At 37.8% G+C, this 22097-nt stretch overlaps 2 protein-coding genes and 1 long non-coding RNA gene across 11 annotated transcripts in view; 2 read left to right on the forward strand and 1 right to left on the reverse strand.

Annotated features, from left to right (window-relative positions):
* The window catches only part of LOC308176825 (leukotriene B4 receptor 1-like), a gene marked incomplete at its 5' end in the record, with an annotated part of 134838 nt that extends 125271 nt beyond the window's left edge, over positions 1-9567 (forward strand). The window contains 3 exons of one of the 3 annotated variants that reach the window (XR_013938670.1): positions 508-2892; positions 5018-5106; positions 6904-9567. Of the gene's footprint in view, positions 1-507; positions 2991-5017; positions 5107-6903 lie in introns of those variants that run through there. The other 2 variants (XR_013938662.1, XR_013938663.1) reach the window with 2 other exon arrangements.
* Positions 3335-17591, reverse strand: LOC308176834. Its single transcript, XR_013938676.1, has 3 exons — positions 14357-17591; positions 12547-12600; positions 3335-3750 (listed from the first exon to the last, which is right to left on the reverse strand). It is a non-coding gene; the product is annotated as an uncharacterized lncRNA (long non-coding RNA).
* Positions 17592-20559: 2968 nt separating this feature from the next.
* Positions 20560-22097, forward strand: part of ESRP2 (epithelial splicing regulatory protein 2) — a 45856-nt gene continuing 44318 nt past the window's right edge. For 3 of the 7 annotated variants that reach the window (XM_080553017.1, XM_080553023.1, XM_080553021.1), the window contains exons 1-3: positions 20568-21505; positions 21645-21674; positions 21922-22075. In XM_080553017.1, the coding sequence (XP_080409143.1) occupies positions 21486-21505; positions 21645-21674; positions 21922-22075 (204 nt within the window). In that variant the 5' untranslated portion in view covers positions 20568-21485. The other 4 variants (XM_080553018.1, XM_080553020.1, XM_080553019.1 and 1 more) reach the window with 4 other exon arrangements.

The following is a 22097-nucleotide window of genomic DNA, read 5'->3' on the forward strand; positions in this document are numbered from 1 at the left end:
GTAAAACATAACCCGTATGACTAATGTATATACTATTTTGCATAAGTTCTAATTAGTTTTAGTAGCAGTCTGTTTATTTCCAAACTAAGAGCTGATTGTGCACAGTCAGTCCACAGAAATGTTTTGAAAATCAGGAATTTGGAGCATGGAGGCACTTTTTTTCTCTCAGCGGCAAAGGCAGTTTTACAGCACTTGCTCACTTTGCACCTCTATCCTCATGAATGCTCCTTGGTCTTGAGAGTACTACTGTCTGTGGGATTATGTTTGAGGAAATGATCAGTGTTAAAAATAACCCTTTCTCTCAGGGTTATTTATTTTCTCTCAGATCAGTTCCTTGATTCATTTCATCATGCAACCTGTATAAACCATTGTACCAAACCCCAGAAGAGGGGCAAGGAACTCTTTAAACAGACTTAGATACAGAAAACACAGAATGTCAAGACAGTCCCTTCCTTCAAGCACTTGAAAAGTAAGTTTTCATTTTCACTTTTTTTTTTTTTTTTACAGAATACAAACGTACCTTATTGTTTCTATGGGAGCCACTAGAGAACCTCTAGAGTGGTCAGTCGTAAATGTAACTGGAGAATTGACATCAAGATAATCAGTCAGGTAATTATACTAAAAGAAGCAGAATGGGACACCACTGGCCTGATTTTCCTACAGATACATGCTGTTTGTTTTCTTAGTGTAATTGCAAATAGACAGTACACATTTTCAGGTATAGTTCTTTAGCTTGTTTCTTTTCTGTGACCACCAGAATTATAGCTAGCTCATTCACAAATTTAAGTAATGCTTAAGTGTCATCACAAATAACGTGTCACTGGTTTAAAAGGCAGGAGGCGTAAGAACAAATCATTGCTAGTGCAAAAGTTTCTGTAATTGGAAATTTGCCAGTTCATCTTAAAACAGGAAGTAGATTGCAATCTGTTTTGTGTCTCTATGATTTTTCATAGATATTGCTTATCCTTAAGTGCTCTCGTTGAAAAACATACTTCTGTTTGAACCATCCCCCTGATTTACAGCACCAGCAGAGAAATAGAGCTTCAATGATGTGGAAGTTAAATCTAGTCTAGACTATTATAGATTATTTCATTTCCTCTGTAGACAGATTCAGCCTACAAGGCTGTAATTTTACACCTTTTAAAATAACTGTATTATTTAGGTGTCCAGGATAGGATGGAAAATATATGTTATAAAGCTAAATTACATTGTATTCTTTTGATAGTGATGGTTATGTGTACACACTCACAAAACTTTGCAGTATCTGGGAGGCAGAATAACTGTATTAAAGTATGAAAAACACTAATGGTTGCAGGCACAGTATGAATTATCTTACCCCACTGCTGTACCCAGTCATCTTTACTGGGGAAAATAGGGAGAAGAATGGAAACCAATATGCACTTTTACTGGGGATAAATCCCAAAAATATTTATTAAAAAAAAAAAAGGACACGAGCTTATTGTTTGGTATGCCAGGTCACACAGTTCTGGTGGGTAAACTCTTGCATTGCCCAAACTAGAAAGATACAACACCTTGGTAACACAGCTTTGTTGAAAAAACTATTAAACAGTTTTCTTCCATGGTTACATTTGCATCCCACAATTTTATATGAGTGCAGATATTTAAGACTTTGGTTTCACAGACCTGGTACAGCAGACTTTCTTAGCACTTCCTGCCTTGCTAGAGTATCCCAGCCTACCAGCCTGGGATATCAGGAAATTTGAAGCACACAGCAATAATGACAAAATAAATATTCTTTAATGTAGCACAAGTAATGTTTTCAAATGGTTTAATGATTCTGGATTTATGAGAAATTATCTCAGAACATTATGAAGTGATCTAAAAATAATGAAGCTTGTGTCACCCGAAAGCAATTTTGCAGTTTGGATGAGGGAGAGTTAACAGCCTGAGGCTGCACTGAGATTGCACCAGAGCTCACAAAAGTTTTCTTGGGTGTTCCTAGTATCTTTTATAGAAGTGTAAAACCTTGCACATTTTGTTTCCCAGTATTAAAGTATCTTTTTAGCCAACTGTTTTGATCTCTTGAAAACACATGCCTCTCAATGTAATGAGAAACCTTCATCTTCTTGTAAGTGGGTTCACAGGTTTTCCATTGAATGTGACCAAACATACCAAACATACTTGCATGCTGACAGGTGGGGTAGCTATTCTCCCCTTGGGGCAGGGTTGGTAGATCTTCAGTTGTAGGTAAAAACATGTCTGTTGCGCTGAGTAATTGCTGCTGGGAAGAGCTTGCTTCAATAGTCTTTTTTAGCCAGGCTGACAGCAAAGCTGGCTCTTCTGTTTGTATTTGTTTCTGATGAAAATTGAAAGAATCAACTGAAAAAAAAAATAAGGATTCTAAACAGACTGAGCAGAATGTTTAGAACTTTGAGAGTTTAAAATTTCAGGTCACCAGAGAAATGATTAAGTAGGTACTTTAAATGCAGCATCCCTTTTTCACTGTCATGATCACTAGTTTTTAAATGTGAACTAGTGCATATGGGCATAAAATGAAGAGAAAATAACTTGGTTCTATTCTTAGTTTTGCCTCAGGATTTGGATTAATGATCTGGTCCAAGCTTGGGCTGGTTCCTGACATCTCTAGACTTGTGTACCTGCTACTGTCTGTTCAGACATCCTATATGAGGATGTCCAAGGGCTCAGATTCACAAGCAGGGACACTTTACTTTGAATAACTGCAGTGGTTCACACCCATACTGTCCCACTTGCTGCTCTTTGGGGATGCTGCAGCTGTTCATGCTGCAGTTGCTGGGTGTTCTGTTTGTTGTTGTTGTTTGGTGTATTTTTCCATTTACAGCCTGCAATGTTGACATCAAAATCTGTGATATTTATCTTCAGAGTGTTGGATTCTGAACTGCAGCATTACAGGTACTGCTCCACCAGCAGCTGTGCTGAACTTCTGCAAAGAACACAGGAACAGGATATACATCAAGTTTAGCTTTATTAGTCAGGACTGCAAAGCCACTCTCAGAAAGCCTTCTAAATCATAGGTTATAGCAAGGTGTCCTGAAACTATGGTAAATCAGGGGTTGACCCATAGACATCTGAGCCTCTATGCAGCAGAAATGAGGTATATAGCTAGGAACAATATTTTCATCATCATCCTAAGCTCATGCATCCCTCTGACTATCCAATTGCCTTCTGGTAATTCATTTAACTTCAGGCTCTGGCATGGGCATGGGAAAGACGCACACCTAAAGTATTTTGATTAGAAAATAGCGTGAGTTCTGCACACTCACATTAAGAGGTGTGTGGCTCCCAGTAGTTTAATAGCAGTTTTAAAGATAGCAACATGAAGACACTTATGTGGTCAAAGTTTATAAGAGATTTTATTTTATCCCTGTTTAGGAGAGAAAAAATAGATAACCCTGATTCTTCGATGGTGCTGAGTTTCATTCTCTCATTGTCACACTAATGCAGTATTGTAGTAAGAGCAGTATTAGTGGGATGTTCAAGGCAAAGAAATTTCCCAAATAAAAATGCTCTCTACTTTCATAACTGATTTTTTTTTTGTAAACAAATAATGACATTTTATATATTGCAAAGTAACTAGTAAGTAAACAGATTAGTTGATTTTGTTCACTAAAGGACAAGATCCTTATTCTTTCAGCGATACGTGGGGGTCAACACATCCTCAAGCAGTGCAGAACAAAATGTAAAGGCTGTCCTTGAACCCGAAGCCCTGCTGTCCATGACTCTTGTTTTCTTGCTCTTCAGTGGAAAAACCTAATGTGAAAAATTGAGTCATATTAATGTATATCTGTCTATCTGTCACAAAATAAATAAGTGTCATGGTTTTGTGAGTTTCAGAACCCCTAATTTCTTTGTAAACTTGAACTCCTTATATTAGATTACCAACTTAATATAACAAAAAGATCACCGGGTTTACATAAGGAAACGTAACAAAGGCAACAACTAAAAGGTCATTATAATTAATTTTGTGATTATAAACAATGGCAACGATTAAAAGGTCCTTATAATTAAATTTATAATTATATTTTTACATGATTCATATATATTAATATCTTTCATGTGTTTAATGTATTTTGTAAATGATTAACTGTGTTTTATAAAGTGTGTGACTTTTATATAAGGCACTAATTGAAATCCCTGTCTCTCTGAAGTGATTATTTATCTAGTTACAGTCGAAGCCTTTCTTTGTAGTTAAAGTAACATAGATAGACTTGGCACCTTGACTGTAAACACATTTGAAGCTTTTCCTCCACTCCAGTCATTGATGAAGGTCCAGTTCACTTCATTAACTAATTATTTTCATGCACCAAAATTTGTTCTTTTGAAGTACGAAGTTTTATTTCAATTATTGATTTCTTATAATGATTTTTCATTGCCAGAAGAAATTCTCTGTTGAATTGGAGAAGGCTAAAAAAAGTCTTTCCAGTCTTTTCAATATTCCAGGCAAGATGCCTCTTTCAGAGCATTTCTGTGATGTCTTGCTCTCTTAAGCTATGTGATGACAAAGGTAAAAAGGCAGACATTGTTAAATGCATCAGCTCCTTCAGACCACAAGTTAGCTCTCACAATGAGGCCAGCAAAATTCTTATATTGTCTCTGTATGTCAAATATGTCATGAACCATCAATTGCTGTGTTTACTAGAGTGTTGTTGAAAGTTTACAAATTGTAGACATTATTTGCAGTTGTGGATGTCATCTCCTAGTGTCCTAGTTGTGACAATCTTCTCCTAGAAGACTGTCATTAGAATGTGAGATATCTTGGAAATCTTACACCTATTTAACGTGTGAAATTTGTAGCATCTTTCAAGAACAGCTACATAAAATTCAAGATAAATCACTGTAAGAAACATCCCCTAACATAGTGCACTTGGGACAAATCAGGCATCCGGTGGCTATTGCTTCTCTTTCTTTGCTTTGATTGTATGCAGTTCCTTTAAGTCACTACCCCAGTGTAAATATTTCAGGGTCAAATCAACTTGTGTGGCACAGAGCTGAATAATATTGTCTTGTCTTTCTACAGTATTTTTTTCATCCATGTTCATAGGCCAGCATGTAACTACATCATCCTGGAAAGAGCATCCTGGAAAGCTCTGTGCAAGGTATGAGCAGGTACGTGCTGCAGCTACAGCACACGAAGATACTGCCTTTGGTAACAGCTGTGGCGAACCGCTAGAGGTTGCTAAATAAACGCAGCCCACAGCCTCAGCCCTTAAGGAGGATGGATGAGATCATGGGTACAACTGAGGAAAAAAATATTACTAGAGCAATTGCCTGAAATGCAATGCATTCTTCCCGTTTGGGACAGTAAGGAGTTACAGGAATAGAAGGAAAAAAAAAGTGGAGATTTCCTTTTCTGATTTCTGGGTTATTTTATTTGCTGACTATAAGCTTTAAAAGCTGAAGACAAGATCTTGCTGACGAATGCTATTTCTATTACTCATAGGCTACTCTGCTTGATTAAATTGGGAAAAAAAAAGCCTGAACCCCTGAACTTCAAAAAAAAAAAAAATCAAGGAACTTTCATGCTAAGAAAACATCTAAAACAATGTAGACATCATGAGTTCTGTTAGCCAAAATTGATCAGACAATAGGAGCAAGTTGCATTTACCAGAATCTAGAGACAGATTCAAAGGAAGAGCAAAGAAAGTTTCAGAGGCAAATGTGGGCTCTAAAATGGCCTCCCAAAACGGTGGTAATCTGGATTTCCCGAAATACACATCAGCAAATTTAGTATTGTGGAGTCGAAAGAACGGTGAAGTCAGAAGCTTACTAGTAGCACAGTGCTGATTCATCTGGGGTGTTAAATGTTGCATCAGTTAAGCAACAACAATTGAGAAAGAAGCTGTTTCCTGGAGATTAACGGGTGATGGGGAAGGCTTAATGGCCTGAGGCTGCTTTTGTTATTAAAAGGTGGGATGCGGAAGAAAAAACCTGGCTGCATGGTATTTATTCATGAGCAAAGCTGGCTAGCAAATAGGGACAGGATGTTCCTAAAATGACTATAGCAGTCGTCAGTATTGGAGCCCCTTCTCAAAAACCTGAATTTCTTTATAGCAGACTAAAATTACGCTTACAGCAACTGTTTAAAGGGTTTGTCTATGCACTCTGCTATAAATAAATCCGTTTGGAAGTACCTAAGGAGGATAAGCAGAATGCATGTGCTTGTGCATCTGATGTGTTGAAAAGATCTGTCTCCATACCATCAAGCTTTTGTGATATTCTGGGAAACAAACACTGACAGTCTTGTCCAAGATCAGTTTCTTTCTCATATTTTGATTTTTATAGAAAGTTTAAGGACAGTGCTGTTCTGTTCTACTTCTCCAGCTGTTACATCTGTGTTTTCTCACTCTAAAAATACTTTAAAATGTAAGATTCAAAAAGTAAATTAAAGACTACCCAGAGGCTAAATTGGTTGCTATGGATATTTAAAATAATACTGCTAAGTAGCTATGAATGCATGACCCATTAATGAAGAGTTGGCTTCTTACTGCTTAATCTCACTTTATTGCTTTACCTCCTTCCCTACATGCACCTATAAAGTAACTCTTACGTCTTTAGACCAGTATGGAGGCATAGTCTGTAGGAGGCACTGATTAGGATGTGTGCCATAATTTTCTAGTTAGGAAATTTTAAGGAAGTCTGTTCTTTATGTCACCTCTCATACTAACATATTTGTTTGAAGGACCCTATAAGGGCACAATTCCATGATCATTCTTCTGGGCAGCAGTACTTGCAAAAGCAGCAGCATTTCTAAACCCAGCTTGCCCCCAGAAAAGAAAAAGGATGTGAAACTGCAACTTAATTTAGCTAAAAGATAGTTTGGGAGTCAACGTCTTAATAAAACAGTTTTATACTCGTGGTTACAAAGACAAAATCATCTTTCTTTTTTTTTTTTTTTTTAAACAGGTAATTAAAGGGATGTTGCATCACTGTAGAACAAAGTCAAGTTGGTGACCAAAAGGTTGTTTTACTGGTGATTTAACAAGTTGCACTGGCTAAGCTTGAGTCTGACCACAGCAGGTATAAAGAAATGGGATATGTGAAGCTGGGAAAGAAAAGAGTGGGGAAACAAGAAGGACTTCCCACTTTTGCTGGTGGTAACTTCAAAAATTGCTTAGAAAAGTTTTGCTTGAAAAGGTAAATACCAAACTAAAATTTCCTGATCAGAGTTTAAGTTCAGGATTCAATTCAAGCTTGCAGATGGTCATGTGAGCCTGTTCAAACCATTAGTTTCAGATTTAGGTATGATATCTATCTTAAAGTTTCCCTTGCTAATATCATGCAATGAAACAACACATACAAAATGCAAATGCCCTCAGTCAAGTTTGCAGTAATCTTACCATGTACACTAAGATGAAAAGTCACAGAGCAGTGTATCAGTTTAAGGAACTGCTAAGATCATAGTAAACTGTAGCCCAGCATTCTCTTTGCAATGCTGCTGAGACTTTTAAATGTGCTATCACCTATAACCTGTTTGTGTCCCGTCATCTGGAGTACTTCTGAACAGCAGGAAAGATCATGTGAATGCTCCCTAGCGCTGTGTGGGCAAAATCATCCCAAATGTCTTAAAACACCTTTGTTGGCTGTTGAAAGTAAAGCAGATGACTGTGAAGGAAATTAGATGGGATGTACCTGCCATGGTCTTACGACCCCATAGGACTGTACTTTCTTCTGTGGAAGCTCAGATAAGCAAATGGGATTTATTGGTTTTGGCTGACAAAACTGTTCTAAGTAATCTGTAGCAGGTCAGGAAACCTATTCCTTACTCTAAGGCTGAATAGATCTTTGAAATGCTTTTGGCAGGCCAAATATTAGTACATACTTCTATATTAACTAGTAACAGTTCGCACTATGAAAAAGTGATTGGCTGTAATCACAGATCACAGAATCACAGAATCGTCTAGGTTGGAAGAGACCTCCAAGATCATCTAGTCCAACCTCTGACCTAACACTAACAAGTCCTCCACTAAACCATATCACTAAGGGCTACATCTAAAAGTCTTTTAAAGACCTCCAGGGATGGTGACTCAACCACCTCCCTGGGCAGCCTATTCCAATGCCTAACAACCCTTTCAGTAAAGAAGTTCTTCCTAATATCCAACCTAAACCTCCCCTGGCGCAACTTTAGCCCATTCCCCCTCGTCCTGTCTCCAGGCACGTGGGAGAACAGACCAACCCCCACCTCTCTACAGCCTCCTTTAAGGTACCTATAGAGAGCGATGAGGTCTCCCCTGAGCCTCCTCTTCTCGAGGCTAAACAACCCCAGCTCCCTCAGCCGCTCCTCGTAAGACTGTAGTTCCCACGAGAACTGAATTGAGTTGTGGATTGTGTTCACTTTCTGGATCATAGCTTGACTACCCTGATCTACATTAGTAGAACACATTCAAGCAGAGGATGCCACGTTATTCAGCTGTGAGGGTTAATGTACTAATGATGAAAATTAAACTGAGCAAACAAATGGACATTTGCCATTTACCATATGTGATGCAGTGTTTCTATTAACAAACACTGCTACTACTGATTGTTCCTGTAGACTATAAATTCTTTCCAGAACTACAACTCAAGATAAAAGACTCAGTTTTTTTCTAAGAAGTTGAAATTCTCATTTTTGCCTCCTTCCTCCTTGAGACAAGCTATTCTGCAATGCAACTGCAGCAGAAGTACATTTGTCCTCTTGGCTTGGGTGTATTGGGTATTCACTGCCTAAGAACACTTTCAAAGGTGACCTAATTCTGGGTGGGCTATAAACAAAAACACTTGTTTAAAACAGGAAAGAGAATATCCATGGCCTCTTCAAAGTTTGTGTCTATCACCCCTATATTATGAAAGTCTCATACCTGATTCCCACATGTCATTTTATATGTATATAAACATACCTATTTTATATTTAAAATTGGGTATGTCTATTATCCTGTTGTTTTCTTTGTAGTGCATATGAAGTGTGAGACTTATTACTGTTTGAACATGCCTCCTATATTTTTTTAGATACAGCTACATGTTTTGATACACTTCTTCAGGGTAAAAAATTTAAAAAAAAAATCAAAGCCAGAGACCATATAAACCTGGGGGGAAAAGTCTGATCATTGGGAGGTATTCAATTGTCATCTTCCCAAGACGTTAAGGAGAATTGCTAGAATTAAGATGAGGGAAGCATGAGAAACAGAAGGCTAAACTGTGCACACAACTGTTGAGCAGAGTTTTCTTCCAAATAAAAACAAGAATGTTTTTATGTCAAGTGAGTCATTTAAGGTTGACTTTGCTAATCTGAAGGCGTTAGTCAGTAGAGTGGTCCAAAAACAGAAGTAGTCCTCACAGATGGAATTCTGCTAGTCACTCCTTTTGTTATAGCAAGGATACCAAAGTGAGGCATACTATGACTGTGGCAGTGCTGGGCATGTACACACACACAGGGAGGAGTAACAGGAGAAAAAGAAAAACAATGAGAGTATATACCCATTCTACATAGAATTTTATAGGTCATAACATGTCAAAAAAAAAAAAGTTTTACTTAATTCTAAAATTCACTAATGTAAATTAAGTAGTTCTGATTTTATTTTTTTATTTATTTATTTTTAGGATTTAAGGTTGAGTTGAACACAACAGCTTTGTGTTGAGTACATGACAATAGCCCAACCTAAAAGCAAAGCAATTATTAAGGGCTACATGAGGAGCAACTGTTGCATAGGAATAACAACTTCAGAGTGATACTGCCTAAAGATGAAGGTATTGCTGGAAGGAAAGGAGGAAATGTACCCTGAAGAAGCATTTTGCGTGGAAGGAGTATTTCTCTTCTAGGCAATCATTCTAAATAAATAAATAAGGTTCTATGCACTGCTGGTAGAAAAGCCATGTTCAAATCAAATGTAAAAATATTAAGTATATAATAGCATTGTAGCAGGTGTGAATTTCACCCCATTAAAACAGTTTTTCTTTGAAGTGTCATTTCCCTTCATTGGAGGGGAGGGACAGGCAGTACTGACTATATGTCCTAAACAATGTATTAAATATGTGTTCAATTTATACTTGTAATTATACTTGTATTACTAGTGTGGGAAAGTTGTGCTCTGTACATTTAATCTTCGTGTTTCCTTATGCTTAGCTTATATTTAGCATTTTCAGATGCTTGAGAGGAAGTATAGAGAAATATAAACTAAAGGAAGATCTTAGGAAGCCAGAAAGGCTAAAAGGAGACAGATCAAGTGTCTGCCTCTCCCTCAGACTCTGAGGGAGCACAAAGGTGAGGAATGTAGACAAATATATAACAAAGACTCCATGTATATGCGCACATAGATATACATACATATTTGTATATAATACAGGACTGTGTATTTTGGTAAGCTTGTTATCCAAATGTTAACATTACATTGCTTGAAATAATGTTTTTTGATCTAGGAAATAGGTTAGAAAACTGAACTGTTGCTATATTTTGTCTTTCTGAAATTCAGTGTTGAAGCTATTGAAGTGTTTGAAACAAAAATTAGCTAGCTTTGTATGTCTTTTTTTATCCTTTTAGCTCTATAGAAGATACACATCCCCAAGTTCTGATTTTTTTTCCTGCATATATGAAACATGCTCTTAAAATTACTGTTTTTTTGTCTCAATAAACTGCTCAATATTTCATCCCCATACTACTTTTTCTTGATACCTTCTAAGAGTTGTTTCACCTTAAATAAATGGGGGCACCAACTGAGGCTTTATAAGTTTGAGAACTTTTCACTACATATCCTTTGCCTCAGTATTTCTCATACATTGTGTAAACCACCACACCCAATGCTAAGCAAAGGTCACTGTTTAAATGTGACAAGTTTGTAATCTAGCCTTGATTGCATTGTGGAAAGACAAGAAGACTGAAAAGCAAATCTGATATTCAATAACAGCACTTGGCAATGAATATTTGTTGCCCAAGAACTAGGAACCTGTGGGCCTGACTTCCAGAACTGTTGACTCTATTATCCCTTTTCCTGAAACACACTTAACTTTTTTGTTAGTGATCATATGATTTAACTGAGACTGTTTAATCTTGCCTGCTTAATCTGTGTGTTACCAGTCCCATAGAATTCTTCTAAGAAAGGGATGTTTTATATTCTACCTGAGAGAAAAAAAACAAAACAAGTACAACAACAAAAAACTTTCTACCTTACGCAGCACATTGTCCATACAACAATGAAGAATTTGCTCTATGACTGTGTGTATATAGTGGTTTTATAAATCCCTTTGAGCCTAGTCTCGAGAAAGGCAACTAATCCCAGTAAAAGGGTATTGCTTCATATGAAGTCTTTGCAGAGTACGTACCTCCACCCCCAATTGCCAAGGCTGTTTGCATACAGGGCTTTGGTTGTGCTGCTACAGATAAACTGCGCAAATAAATGAAACTGGCTGATATTTTACACCTACTAGTCTCATTCCAGTATGTATATGCTCACAATCCCTTCCCTTGCCACTTCTCAGTAGTATATTGTGACTATATGTGCTGTTGCTTTGAGGCAATGAAGATGCATCCCAAGATGCATTGTATGCTTTTAGGCCTGCACAACATAATTGTAACTGTTAAAGTATGAATCTTTTCCCATTACATTTTATCCTGTATTATGGTAACATATACTGCAAGTTTCATCCTTAAAATAGCAAAGCAACTGATCCCCAACTCTTAATTTTCTGTAGTTGTCCACCTGTAAATATTTTAAGTTTTAAGAAATCCTGAAGGAATCTTGCATTAAAATACTGTTGATTTTCTGTCAGTTCTTTTAGCTGTTGTGATTACGAAATAATTTCATGCCCATGAGCTGGAGGATGTTGATCAAGTTCCCACAGAATACAATTACTCACACCTATTCCACCTTACTGCTGTGCTAGTAACTATCTTATTAATCATCATGCTATCCACCCAAGCATTAGAAGCTACTGTAATTTGTAGCATGTCACAAGAACTCTAAGAAAAGCATAATGGTAACCTGACATCCCGGTCTTTTATATGGTGTTATTTTTTTCTTTACTGTCACACAAACTCTACTGCTAGCCCATTTGCAGTACAGAGTGGAAATAAAAATAAATAAATATAAATATATACATATAATAATAAGAAAAAGAAGATGGTTTTATATTCTGAATCAGAAGGAGGGGGAAAGGAAGAATCAGTGAAACTGATTCGTCAGTAAGAAGAGGTTTCTAGTATGAATGTTCAGTGTGCTTTAGGCAACTTTTAGGCAGCATAAGTTTCAGCAGCAAGTTCAGTGCTTTTATTTTTATCATACTGAACAAGTGTTTAAAAATTGTTTCTCTAGTATTCTATGTAATAAACAATCCTGAGATTCATGTAAATACTAAGCATCAGTCAGGACTGACAAATATTTTGATATTTAAATTATAGGTGAACCAGAAAAAGGAGGATGTAAGCGATCTAGCAATTACAGCATGCTGCCTCAAAGGACAGAGAAGGAGGGTTGTTTACATATAATGAACCCTCATCCTGTTGTTTGGAACTGCCAGTCAGTCTACCATTACTCTAATACAGAATATATATCAGCCCAGAGGGATTTGAGAGGAACCCACCATTCATTTTCTTCTAGTCACAAAGCAGCCACCAATGGAAGAGCTGGATTCGAACTGATGAAAGGGTAGGAAACATATTATCAATGACATATTATCAATGAGCATGGATTCCTTTTGAAAAATAGGCATGGATTCCTTTTGAAAAATACATCTCTTGGTAAACACTTCCCCAAAACCTTATGTGAACTATTTAACAAGAGCACACAGGCGACATGCAGTGGCTTAGCCAGCCAGCCAAGATCTTAAGATCTAGCTGTTTATGCTCTCTTGCTTCCAATTATCTCTTTGGTGTATAGGAGACTGCTCTTAACGCTGCCCTGTGCAGGAAGTGCTGAGTATGTTCATAAAGGTGTGGCTTAGCTCCCTAGCAATTCCATGGTAACAGGGGCGTAGTAAACTAGCCTTAAGTAAAACAAACAGGCTTTGTGGAAATCAAAAGCTGAGAATGCAAGCTGTCTCTTTGATTAAAGCAGCTAATCTTTGATTGTAGGCGGTGGGCTCCACCTTGTTTTCCTGCACCCAGAAGGTTCACAGGGGTTAGATGCATGAGTCTTGCACTTTCAATACTAATGCAAAGGAATGTTTTTTAAAGTCATTTTTGTAAGATATGTTGTGAGGAAAAAGAGGTTAAATTTATAAATCACAAAAATACGGTTAAATGAAGGGAAAAGCCCTATATCATTTACTAAAAATCTCATCCTGTACAGAATGGCTCATCTGACAGAGGTACGGAGCAGAACCCTGCGTACTAAACAAGATCTACACCATTTTTATTGAGTCTTTTTGCCTTGCTCCCCAGGAGAAAAGGTGTGTTCTTACCAGGAGCTGACCAGCATAAGCTTAAATCTTAAAGGTGAGGCATGTTGCTGGCAAAAATTTTCTTTGCAATGTTCCCTTCTACAGAAATCTACACAGCAAAAATACACTTTTGCCTACTGTAGATACATTCTCAGGCTTGGATTCCTGCATAGATAGAAAGTAATTCAGAGATCTGAAGAGACAAGAAGATCTGATCTTCAGAGCCTTCCAATTTATGTCTGTGCAAAGTAGGTGTAAAATGCTACCCAACCTGTGACTCATCTGTAACAGTGATAGCCAGTCTGGCCACCTTTAGTGACAGCTGCAGGTGTTCAGTAGCAACTGGCCACAAAAACGCTTGATGTGCCTTAAGGCTATGGATTCATGATACTATAAGACATCAGTATCCGTGTTGTTTTCCTATTCCCATGAGTCACTGTTTTTGCCAGGATAACTGTATGTGGGACCAATCTCTGAACAAAATGAAGGAATGGATTAATCTTAAGGAATATACTGCAAAACTGAGGTTTTGTGGCATTCTGTTTGGTTTTAACTGAATCAGATCCGACTTTCTAAATCAGGATCAATATTTCAAAGCTGATTCAGAGTGTAGCCTCACAAATTGTAGTGCTGAAGGGTCAGAGAGGACAACAAGCCAAAGGCAGCCTGAGAATGAAGAGCTGAGACTGGATGAGTAAAGTCTGCCTGAAATTGGTATTTATATCAAACATCTTTTATTATAAAACCCACAGCTTAAGAGTACAGTTTGTCATATATTATGGCAGACCAACCAGCTCCTAACTATTCTCACTTCTTCAGTGAGGGCATGTTTGTTTATAGTGCATATTAGGATTTACTCTATCTGAAAAAATAGTGAAGGAGGAGGTCAGTCTCCTCTGCCTCCCTGTTCACACAAAGCAAAGCAATAGACCACAGAAAACAGAAGTTGAATGATGGTAAGTAAATGTTACTACTTCACCCAGAGCATTATCAGCACATTGACTCTACTCACTGCGTAGCCACTCCCAGGTTGTGCCAGGCAACTTTCTCTTGTGTGTGTCCTAGGGCTCTTTCCCTTTTCCTCACCGCAGTATAGTTCTGTGTAAAAAGGACAAAATCTTAATGTATGGTAACTATGTCACACTGATTGAAATAGTTACTCGAGAAAACCAAAGAACAACTGAACATAAGGTGATATTTCCTGTCAAACAAGGGTGTGCCACATTAACAGACATTGGAAAGGAGGTGTGGTAGTATTGGCACTTATAAAACAGCTCTGTCATAGTACTTTATCACAACTCCAACGTATTGGGAAGGGAAAGGGCAGAACTCATAGCACCTGCTTGTCCTGTACTTACATATTATCTATGTTTATAAAGCAATTCTGTGGTTATTAAGTGATAAAATGGACTGAATTGCATCAGATGTCATCTTAAATTTAAAATTTCTGCAGTGTGCCGAAGGGAAGAGTCTATTTAGAGCTATCCTTCATATATGTGTGTCTATATACATACATACTCTTTTGTTACTGTTGCTTTTTGCTTGAATACACTTACTGACTGTGCAATATGTTTCACTCACAATGTTTTTTCTCAGAAATTCACATTACTGTAATATCAACCAGATGTATCAATAAGGACACTACTATCTTACTTCCACTGTATATTCTACAGGATATAAAATCCATGATCAAGCCAAAGGAGCAAAGGTATCTGCTCACCCATGCTCAACACAAAGGCAGTCAAAACCAAAATGCAAAAGTTGTTTCAGAGACCAATTTCTCTGGGGAAATTTTTCTATCCTTGTAGTTGGGTATAATAAGGCATGGAGCATGTCTGAAATCCCAATGTCACTTCCTGAATATGTAATAATTGGTGGTGCAGTCGAATGAAATAAAGTAAACATAATGAGGATGAAAGATCAAGAAATTATTGAATGATAGGTCTCCTATCATGTTTACTTTGGATGCACATAATTGCATTCATCATTTTATTATACAGAATTCATTGATGAAATGTTTTTAAAGCTTAAGTGCTTCAACATCTGGTTAAGCTTTGCCTAAGTTTTGCATTTATATTTTACTTCTATTTATACTATGGTGAGAAAAAGGTGTGTATTAGCATATCTTTTTGTGGAATAAGTTTAATTAAATTATAATGAAGAAACAAGTATCAGAGCAGCTAAATCAAATGGGAATGAAACATTATAGGGACACACCCTCGTTTTTATCAGGGTTCTTAAGTCAACTGAGTTCTTGTGGTATAATCTGAATAAAAAGCCAAAGCTATACACCTTACTAATCTCTGCCAAGATACTTTCGTAAGGCTGGTATCAGTCAGTAAAGCTTCAGAAAGTGTAACTTGCATAAAGTCATTGTTAGTTGTGTAATTCGGTCAGTTTTTCATTAAGCAATTTGGACTTCCAGTATACAGTCTTTTGTATTCAGTTGATGATCAATTCTTTCATCACTGCTATCTTGCAGAATTGATAAGCAGCTCCCAGTATGTGAGAGTAGTGTACAGCATGCAGAAGTTTTGATGTAGGTAGTAACATTTACATTTCATATGTTGTCTAAATATTTTTTTATGTACCTTTGCATGCAAGGTACTTAGAGTTGGATATACAAAGTTCCAGATGGCTTTAGCTGTCTCACTTTGAAATATCAGTGATTTCATTTTTCAATGAACTTCTGAGAACTTTCTAGACCTACAGTGTGAATGTATTTACATAAGGCATATGGTGGGTGGAACATCAATTCATTGAAGGAGTGACTATGAAAAATTTCTTGTAAAAGTTAGAGGGCTACTGGATTTCCTGTCTTGCTTTTCCTATGGCTGGAAGTCTCTGAGCTGATCCATGAAAAATAAAGCATAAAATACCCCCATGCTAAATGTTTAATGGAGACATCTGGTCATTCTCATTTTCTGTTAAGAGGAGCTAACCACTTGATCTTTTTGCAACAGGATATAAAGTTTGTCCTGTTTAACTTCATACACGTGAAGTTGTTAAATATTTTATTGTTTATAAAGATAATAGGATGATTCTGTTGCATTGTATTTACACAGTAACAAATGAAAACAAATTTTATGGCTTTTAGCCATTACAATGAGTTATCAGTGTATGTACTTACTCTTTTCACTAAAATGTGGTGGTGGTGGTAGCAAGGAAGGTAGTAGTGTATTTCTTGGCATTATAGCTGAAGTAACAAATGACTCATTATACTAAATTTAATCATTATAAAGCAGGTTTTTTTTTTACTGTTAGTTACGTTGTCACACTGACAGGCTTGTAAAATGCTATATACTTTCAGTGGACAAAGAGAGAACGGATTATCAGTATGTTTTAATCTAAGACCAACCATCAATTTGCTAAAGAACTGCCACAGAAATATTTCCTGTTGAATTTCCATTTGCATATTGTACCTGAGACTATCAAAAATGTTACCAATTGCAATGGGAATTTATTTGGCAGATTTTAGGGGCAATAAAGCTCTACAGAAAGTGAATTTTCAGTCACAGGCAAGGTAGATTGAAAGGTTCAGGAAGTACTTGCATATTCATCTCATTAGGTAACAGAAATCATATCACATGGCTTGTCTAGTTTACCACAGCTTAAAGATCCTGTCTCAACTAGTTTCAGTGAATTATTTGAAAGCTTAGCAGAGAGATCAGATTGGCCACTAGGAAAAAGTTTCCTAGGAAAATGTTTCTCATCAGCAATGTAGTGCAGCATTGGAGCAGGTTATCCAGGGAGGTTCGGAATCGCTGTCCTTGGAGGTTTTAAAGTCTCACCAAGACAAAGCATTGGCAGGCTCAGTCTGGTGTTGGCAGTAGTCCATCTCTGACCACGGTGTTGGACAAGAGAACTTACAGAGCTGCCCACCAGCTAGCATTTCAACGATTCTAATTCCAAAAAACTGTTTAGAGATTTATTTGAAGAAGAGCATGATATCCAAAAATCTAAATTCACAGCATATTTGCTTAAATTGCTAACCTTAGTGTAAATCTAGAATATTAATGAAGGACACTACTGTGCATACACATTTGATCTGTCCATACATTTCATGGAAAAATAAAGTCTTATCTTCAGAAGCCTGATACCTGTTATCTGGAAAACTTCTACTAAACAACATGCATCTATTCATTGGGATTCAGGGGGAGCTGAGCATGTATAAAACTTTTGTAGGATTAAAGCACCAGATTGATTGCCATCCCATAAAGGAGAGAAGCTATGTAATGTAATAGTGAAAGCAATTTCATTTTTATTTATTTAGCCTAGTCACCAGTTTTATGTTTTAGTTTACCTTTGAGTCAGTAGAATTGGAATTCCAGCTGGTGCAGGATTCTGAGTGAATGCTTTCCGTAGGGCTTGGTGGGACTAGTATCTGCAGGGCAACAATCCATCGGAAACCACCTTTCTGAAGCAACTTTGCATATTGCCAAGCTTTTGTGAATATCCCAATGGAAATTATTTTGAGGCCTCTACACTGCATTGTAATCATGACAAGACCTACCTTGGAGACCGAAAAATCAGATCTCTGAAAACATCTGGACAGCAATCAAAGAACACTGCTAAGCAGTTGTTCCCATGCCCTTTCCCACTCATTTGCTGTTAAAGAAAGGATGCCAGAAAATTCTTTACATATGGATTTATGTTTCAGTAGTTACAGTAAGCTCCTCCTTCAGAAGGCATTGCCACAGTTGCTTATAGTCCCATCCAGGAGCCAAGGACTGAATGGGTATGAAACCTAAGTGTCTTTTCACATTTACTTATAGATCACATTGTTTCCTGTGCCAATTCATTTTGGAGAGGCTGAGGCATACAGAAAAAATGCTTCTATCCGTATTGTGCAGGTAAACAACAAGGCTCTGTACTTATTTAATTTAGCATCTCTGTTTCTCAGAAACAGAATGATTTTGGCTAGAAGAGACTGCTGGAGGTCATTTTGTCCTTTCCACACACCAGCATGGCCAATTTTGAAGTTAGACCCAACTTCAAAGTTAGTTCACGTTGCTCAGGGTATTTCGAACTGTTTTACAAGATCATTGTCTTCCCTCTAACTGATGATTAAAGTACCAATAAGGAAGACAAACAAATTTTTGGTATCCTACAAGTTTGGAACAGCGAATAATCTTTTAGTTTCTCTGAAAGATAATCAAAGTTTTGCTGTAGCTCTGAATGTGGCAAGGACATCACTCTGGATCTTGTGTCCCCATGTTTCACACTCCTTTTATTGGCTATTTCAAAAGGACTTCTGTGATCAGGACATTCAGTCAATGGTGTTTTTAATAATACTGTAGTAAAAGGGAGTTTTGTTTTTGTTTTATCTTAGGGTGTCTTGATTTATTGGTCTGTGGAGTATGTATAGTAAAAATTAAATTGGCACCACAGATTTATCCATTTCAAGCACAATGCATGTAATGAGCTTCTTCAGCATTCTCATGTGATCTAACTACAAGACAGTTTTATTTTCCAGTTTTGTTTGATTAAAAAAAGAAGCGAACAAGATAATCACAATACTAAACTTGGATAACAATTAATGTTCGTCTTTAGAACTTCTACTCTCCATCCAGTTAAATTTGCAAGACATTATTATTGTATGGAGCCTACAAACAAACAAGAACCTCTATAAACATGACTGCCAGGATTAAAGCTAAAGGTGAGCAATAAAGTCTTTATTTCAGCAAGATCTTGGTTACAAATTAACTTTGCTAGTGCTCAGTGTACAAGGGCTTATCCCACACAGTGTTTCAGGAAGTGGATCCTGTTGCTGTTCTCTGGAGACATGCGATGTCATTCCTTTGCATTTTTTAAATCCATAACATTGCAGGGACTGGTGTAATTAAGGATTGCATGCAGAGAGATGAACGTTTGTGGGTAGAAGGGGAATAGGAAAACAATTACAAAACCTGAAAATGTGTCAAGGGTCTTTGGCATTGACATGAGTAGGATTTCATTAACTTGGCATGTTGTTATAAGTAAATTGTAATACTTCATTCTTTCATATTAGATCCTAAGAGACAGGTGCAGGGGTATTGGCATTCTTTGTGACAGTTCACAAAGGCCTGTGAGCATATCTGTCAAGCTGGCCAAGAATATATCAAGTGTACGGTCCCTTATACAAATCTGATAATTATAATCAGAATTTTATATGTAATAGGTACATATTAGGTCTATGAAATGGCACCCTCATGAAGGCAGCTATATTGTGGCAGAAGGGTCCTTTTTTTCTGTGAATGTAGCTACAGAAAAAAATTGTGTTTGCATTCATCCGTTCAGATACTACCTCCCCCCAACCCCTGTGATATACATGGATTTGGGAGGGGAGGAATAGGTTGGGATAAGAGAAACATTTTTTCTCACACTTGAAGTCCATATATTTTTATAATTCGTATTACTATAAGTGGTAAGAATCATCCCATACACAATTAAGAGGCTGTGAAGCCACTTCGTTACCTCTCCATCCAACCAAAAGAAATATAAATGGGCTCTTATTCTACCAAGGCCTTCTAAATATGTATTGATAGAGGAAAATATAGCTGTCATGTAAATTCAACAGTGCCAGAAAATATACTGCTGAAAACATTTTGAATATGTAAATATATATGTGTTACAGATTAAAGCTGTCATCTCCAAGTGTTTGGGAATTTGCCCTTTCTGTAACAATGATGTATCTTCAGGACTACTTCTCGGGCAGCTGCACACGTGAGCAGCAGAGATGACAGCTGAAAGGCATGTAACAGCTATCTTGTAACGTTCAGTGAGCTACACACCTGTGTAGTGTGACTTCTCTGCAGTCCCTGCCCGGTAAATACTTGCAATCTGTGAACTCTAAGATTATTCCTATGAGATAGCATCCTTGAACTGTAGGTTACTTTCATTGAAATAAATAGAAATAGTTTTGGTGATGCTGTTAGCATGTGAATTGGTGTTTGCTGAACTAGGTCCTTAATAACTTCATAAGACTTTTAAAAGAGCATAAAAAAATTAACCAATTAAAAAAATTAGCATGTTAAAAGAAGAAAAGAAAATGGGATGTTAATGTTTAAACCCTTCAGATATTCACAGTTAAATGTCCACCTCTACAGTTTCCCCACGGTAGGCATCAGCAGCTAAATAGCAGCACCCTTTTTCGGTCAGTGAAAACTGTATTTTAACTCAGCACTGATATTGAATTACAAGTTTAAGATCTAATAAAATAAATATATGTATGATCGATCTAATTTGCAACATTTTCCCTTTAAAAATCAGGAGTAACTTATTAATTGTGATAACAGGAAAAAATAGTACGGTGTTCAAAGCATGTTTTTAGCTTTTTTATTGTTACTTCTGCTTGAAAACAGATTTGAGTTTGACAGCGCCTCTAAAGATGTCTGGAGCCACAATGTTACAGATTTCCCTACTGCTGCCATCCAGCAGAAACACTTAGAGGAGGGTTTTTATAAACCAGACGGCATTTTACCAGTGCGGTCTCACCTGTGAGACAGAAAAGGGAGGAGGTACAGAGAAAAACTGCTCATCTGCACGGTAGTTAATGCCGGGGCGACAGTTCCTTACTGAGTACGTACAGGACAGAAAATGCAGGGCTTCACGTCTGCTTTGGAAAACGTCCTAGATACACTCTTTCTCAAAACCGAAAGTCATTTCACAAGTTATTTCACCTTTGAAACCTCGTGGAGAACAGGGCCTAAAACTACAAGCTATCCCGCAGGTTACACCGCCCTCCTCTTACAGGTGAGCTCTGGCACCGCCGGCTCGGTCCGTGCACGGCGACCTCGGCAGATGCCATTAATTCGGAGCAGGTGAAGGCTTTCGTTTTGTGCCTTTCAGAGCCAAGGCTCTGTTTTCCTAACCGCACGTGCACACTCTTCAGATTTAAAAAGCGAAAAAAAAAACCCAAACCCAAAAAGCCGGTGCGAGCAGGGGACCGGTTAAAGCCCCCAGCACCCCCGCCGAACCGAAAGCAGGTAGAGGGACACTTCCTGCGGGTTGGAGAAAGGGAGAGAAAGGGAGTTTGCCTCTCATCTCCCTCAAAAACCAATCAGGCCGGATCAGCCAGGCGTTGAGGCTCCCTCCGTCCCTCCTACACCTTTCCCAGAGACCCAATGGCCTCGTCCCTCCGGGAGATTGACTAGAGTCACATGAGCTGCACCAAGGGCAGGTAACTCAGGAGAGAAGGGGAAGGGGAGGAAAAAAAAAAAAAAAGAAAAAAAAAAAAAAAGGCCAAGCTCAGGCTGGGCTTCTGCCATGATGTCAGAGGGAAAGAACCCCACAGCTTGCTAATTTTACCTCCCAATCAGCCCCGGGAAGAAGGAGATCACCGGGAACAGGTAGAGATGCAAGTTTTCTCCATTTTATTTTATTTTTTTTTTGTCTCAGAAACCCTACCTCCTAAGTTGCTCTTTCTTCTCCTTTTAATATTTTGACTCCTCGTTCTCTCCTTTCCCCTTTGATCACTTGGAGGTAGGGGGTGAACCTTTGCGGGATTTTTTTTGTTCCTTTTTTTTTTTGTCTGTTTGTGTGTCTTTTTTTTCTTTTTTTTTCCTCTTTTTTTTTGACCTCTGCTTTTGATTGTAGTTGTTTCCCCCCTGTGGTCATGACGGCTTCGCGCAGTGACTCTTTGGTGGTGTTGTTTGGGGCAACAGCTGGTGCATATGGGGCTAAACTGGGTTCGGATGAGAGGGAACTAATTCTCTTGGTGTGGCAAGTTGTGGATCTCCCCGGCAAGAAGGTATGGCTTCGACACCCGGTCC

This window comes from Anser brachyrhynchus, assembly GCF_964034855.1.
Source record: "Anser brachyrhynchus genome assembly, chromosome: 12".
NCBI lineage: Eukaryota > Metazoa > Chordata > Aves > Anseriformes > Anatidae > Anser > Anser brachyrhynchus.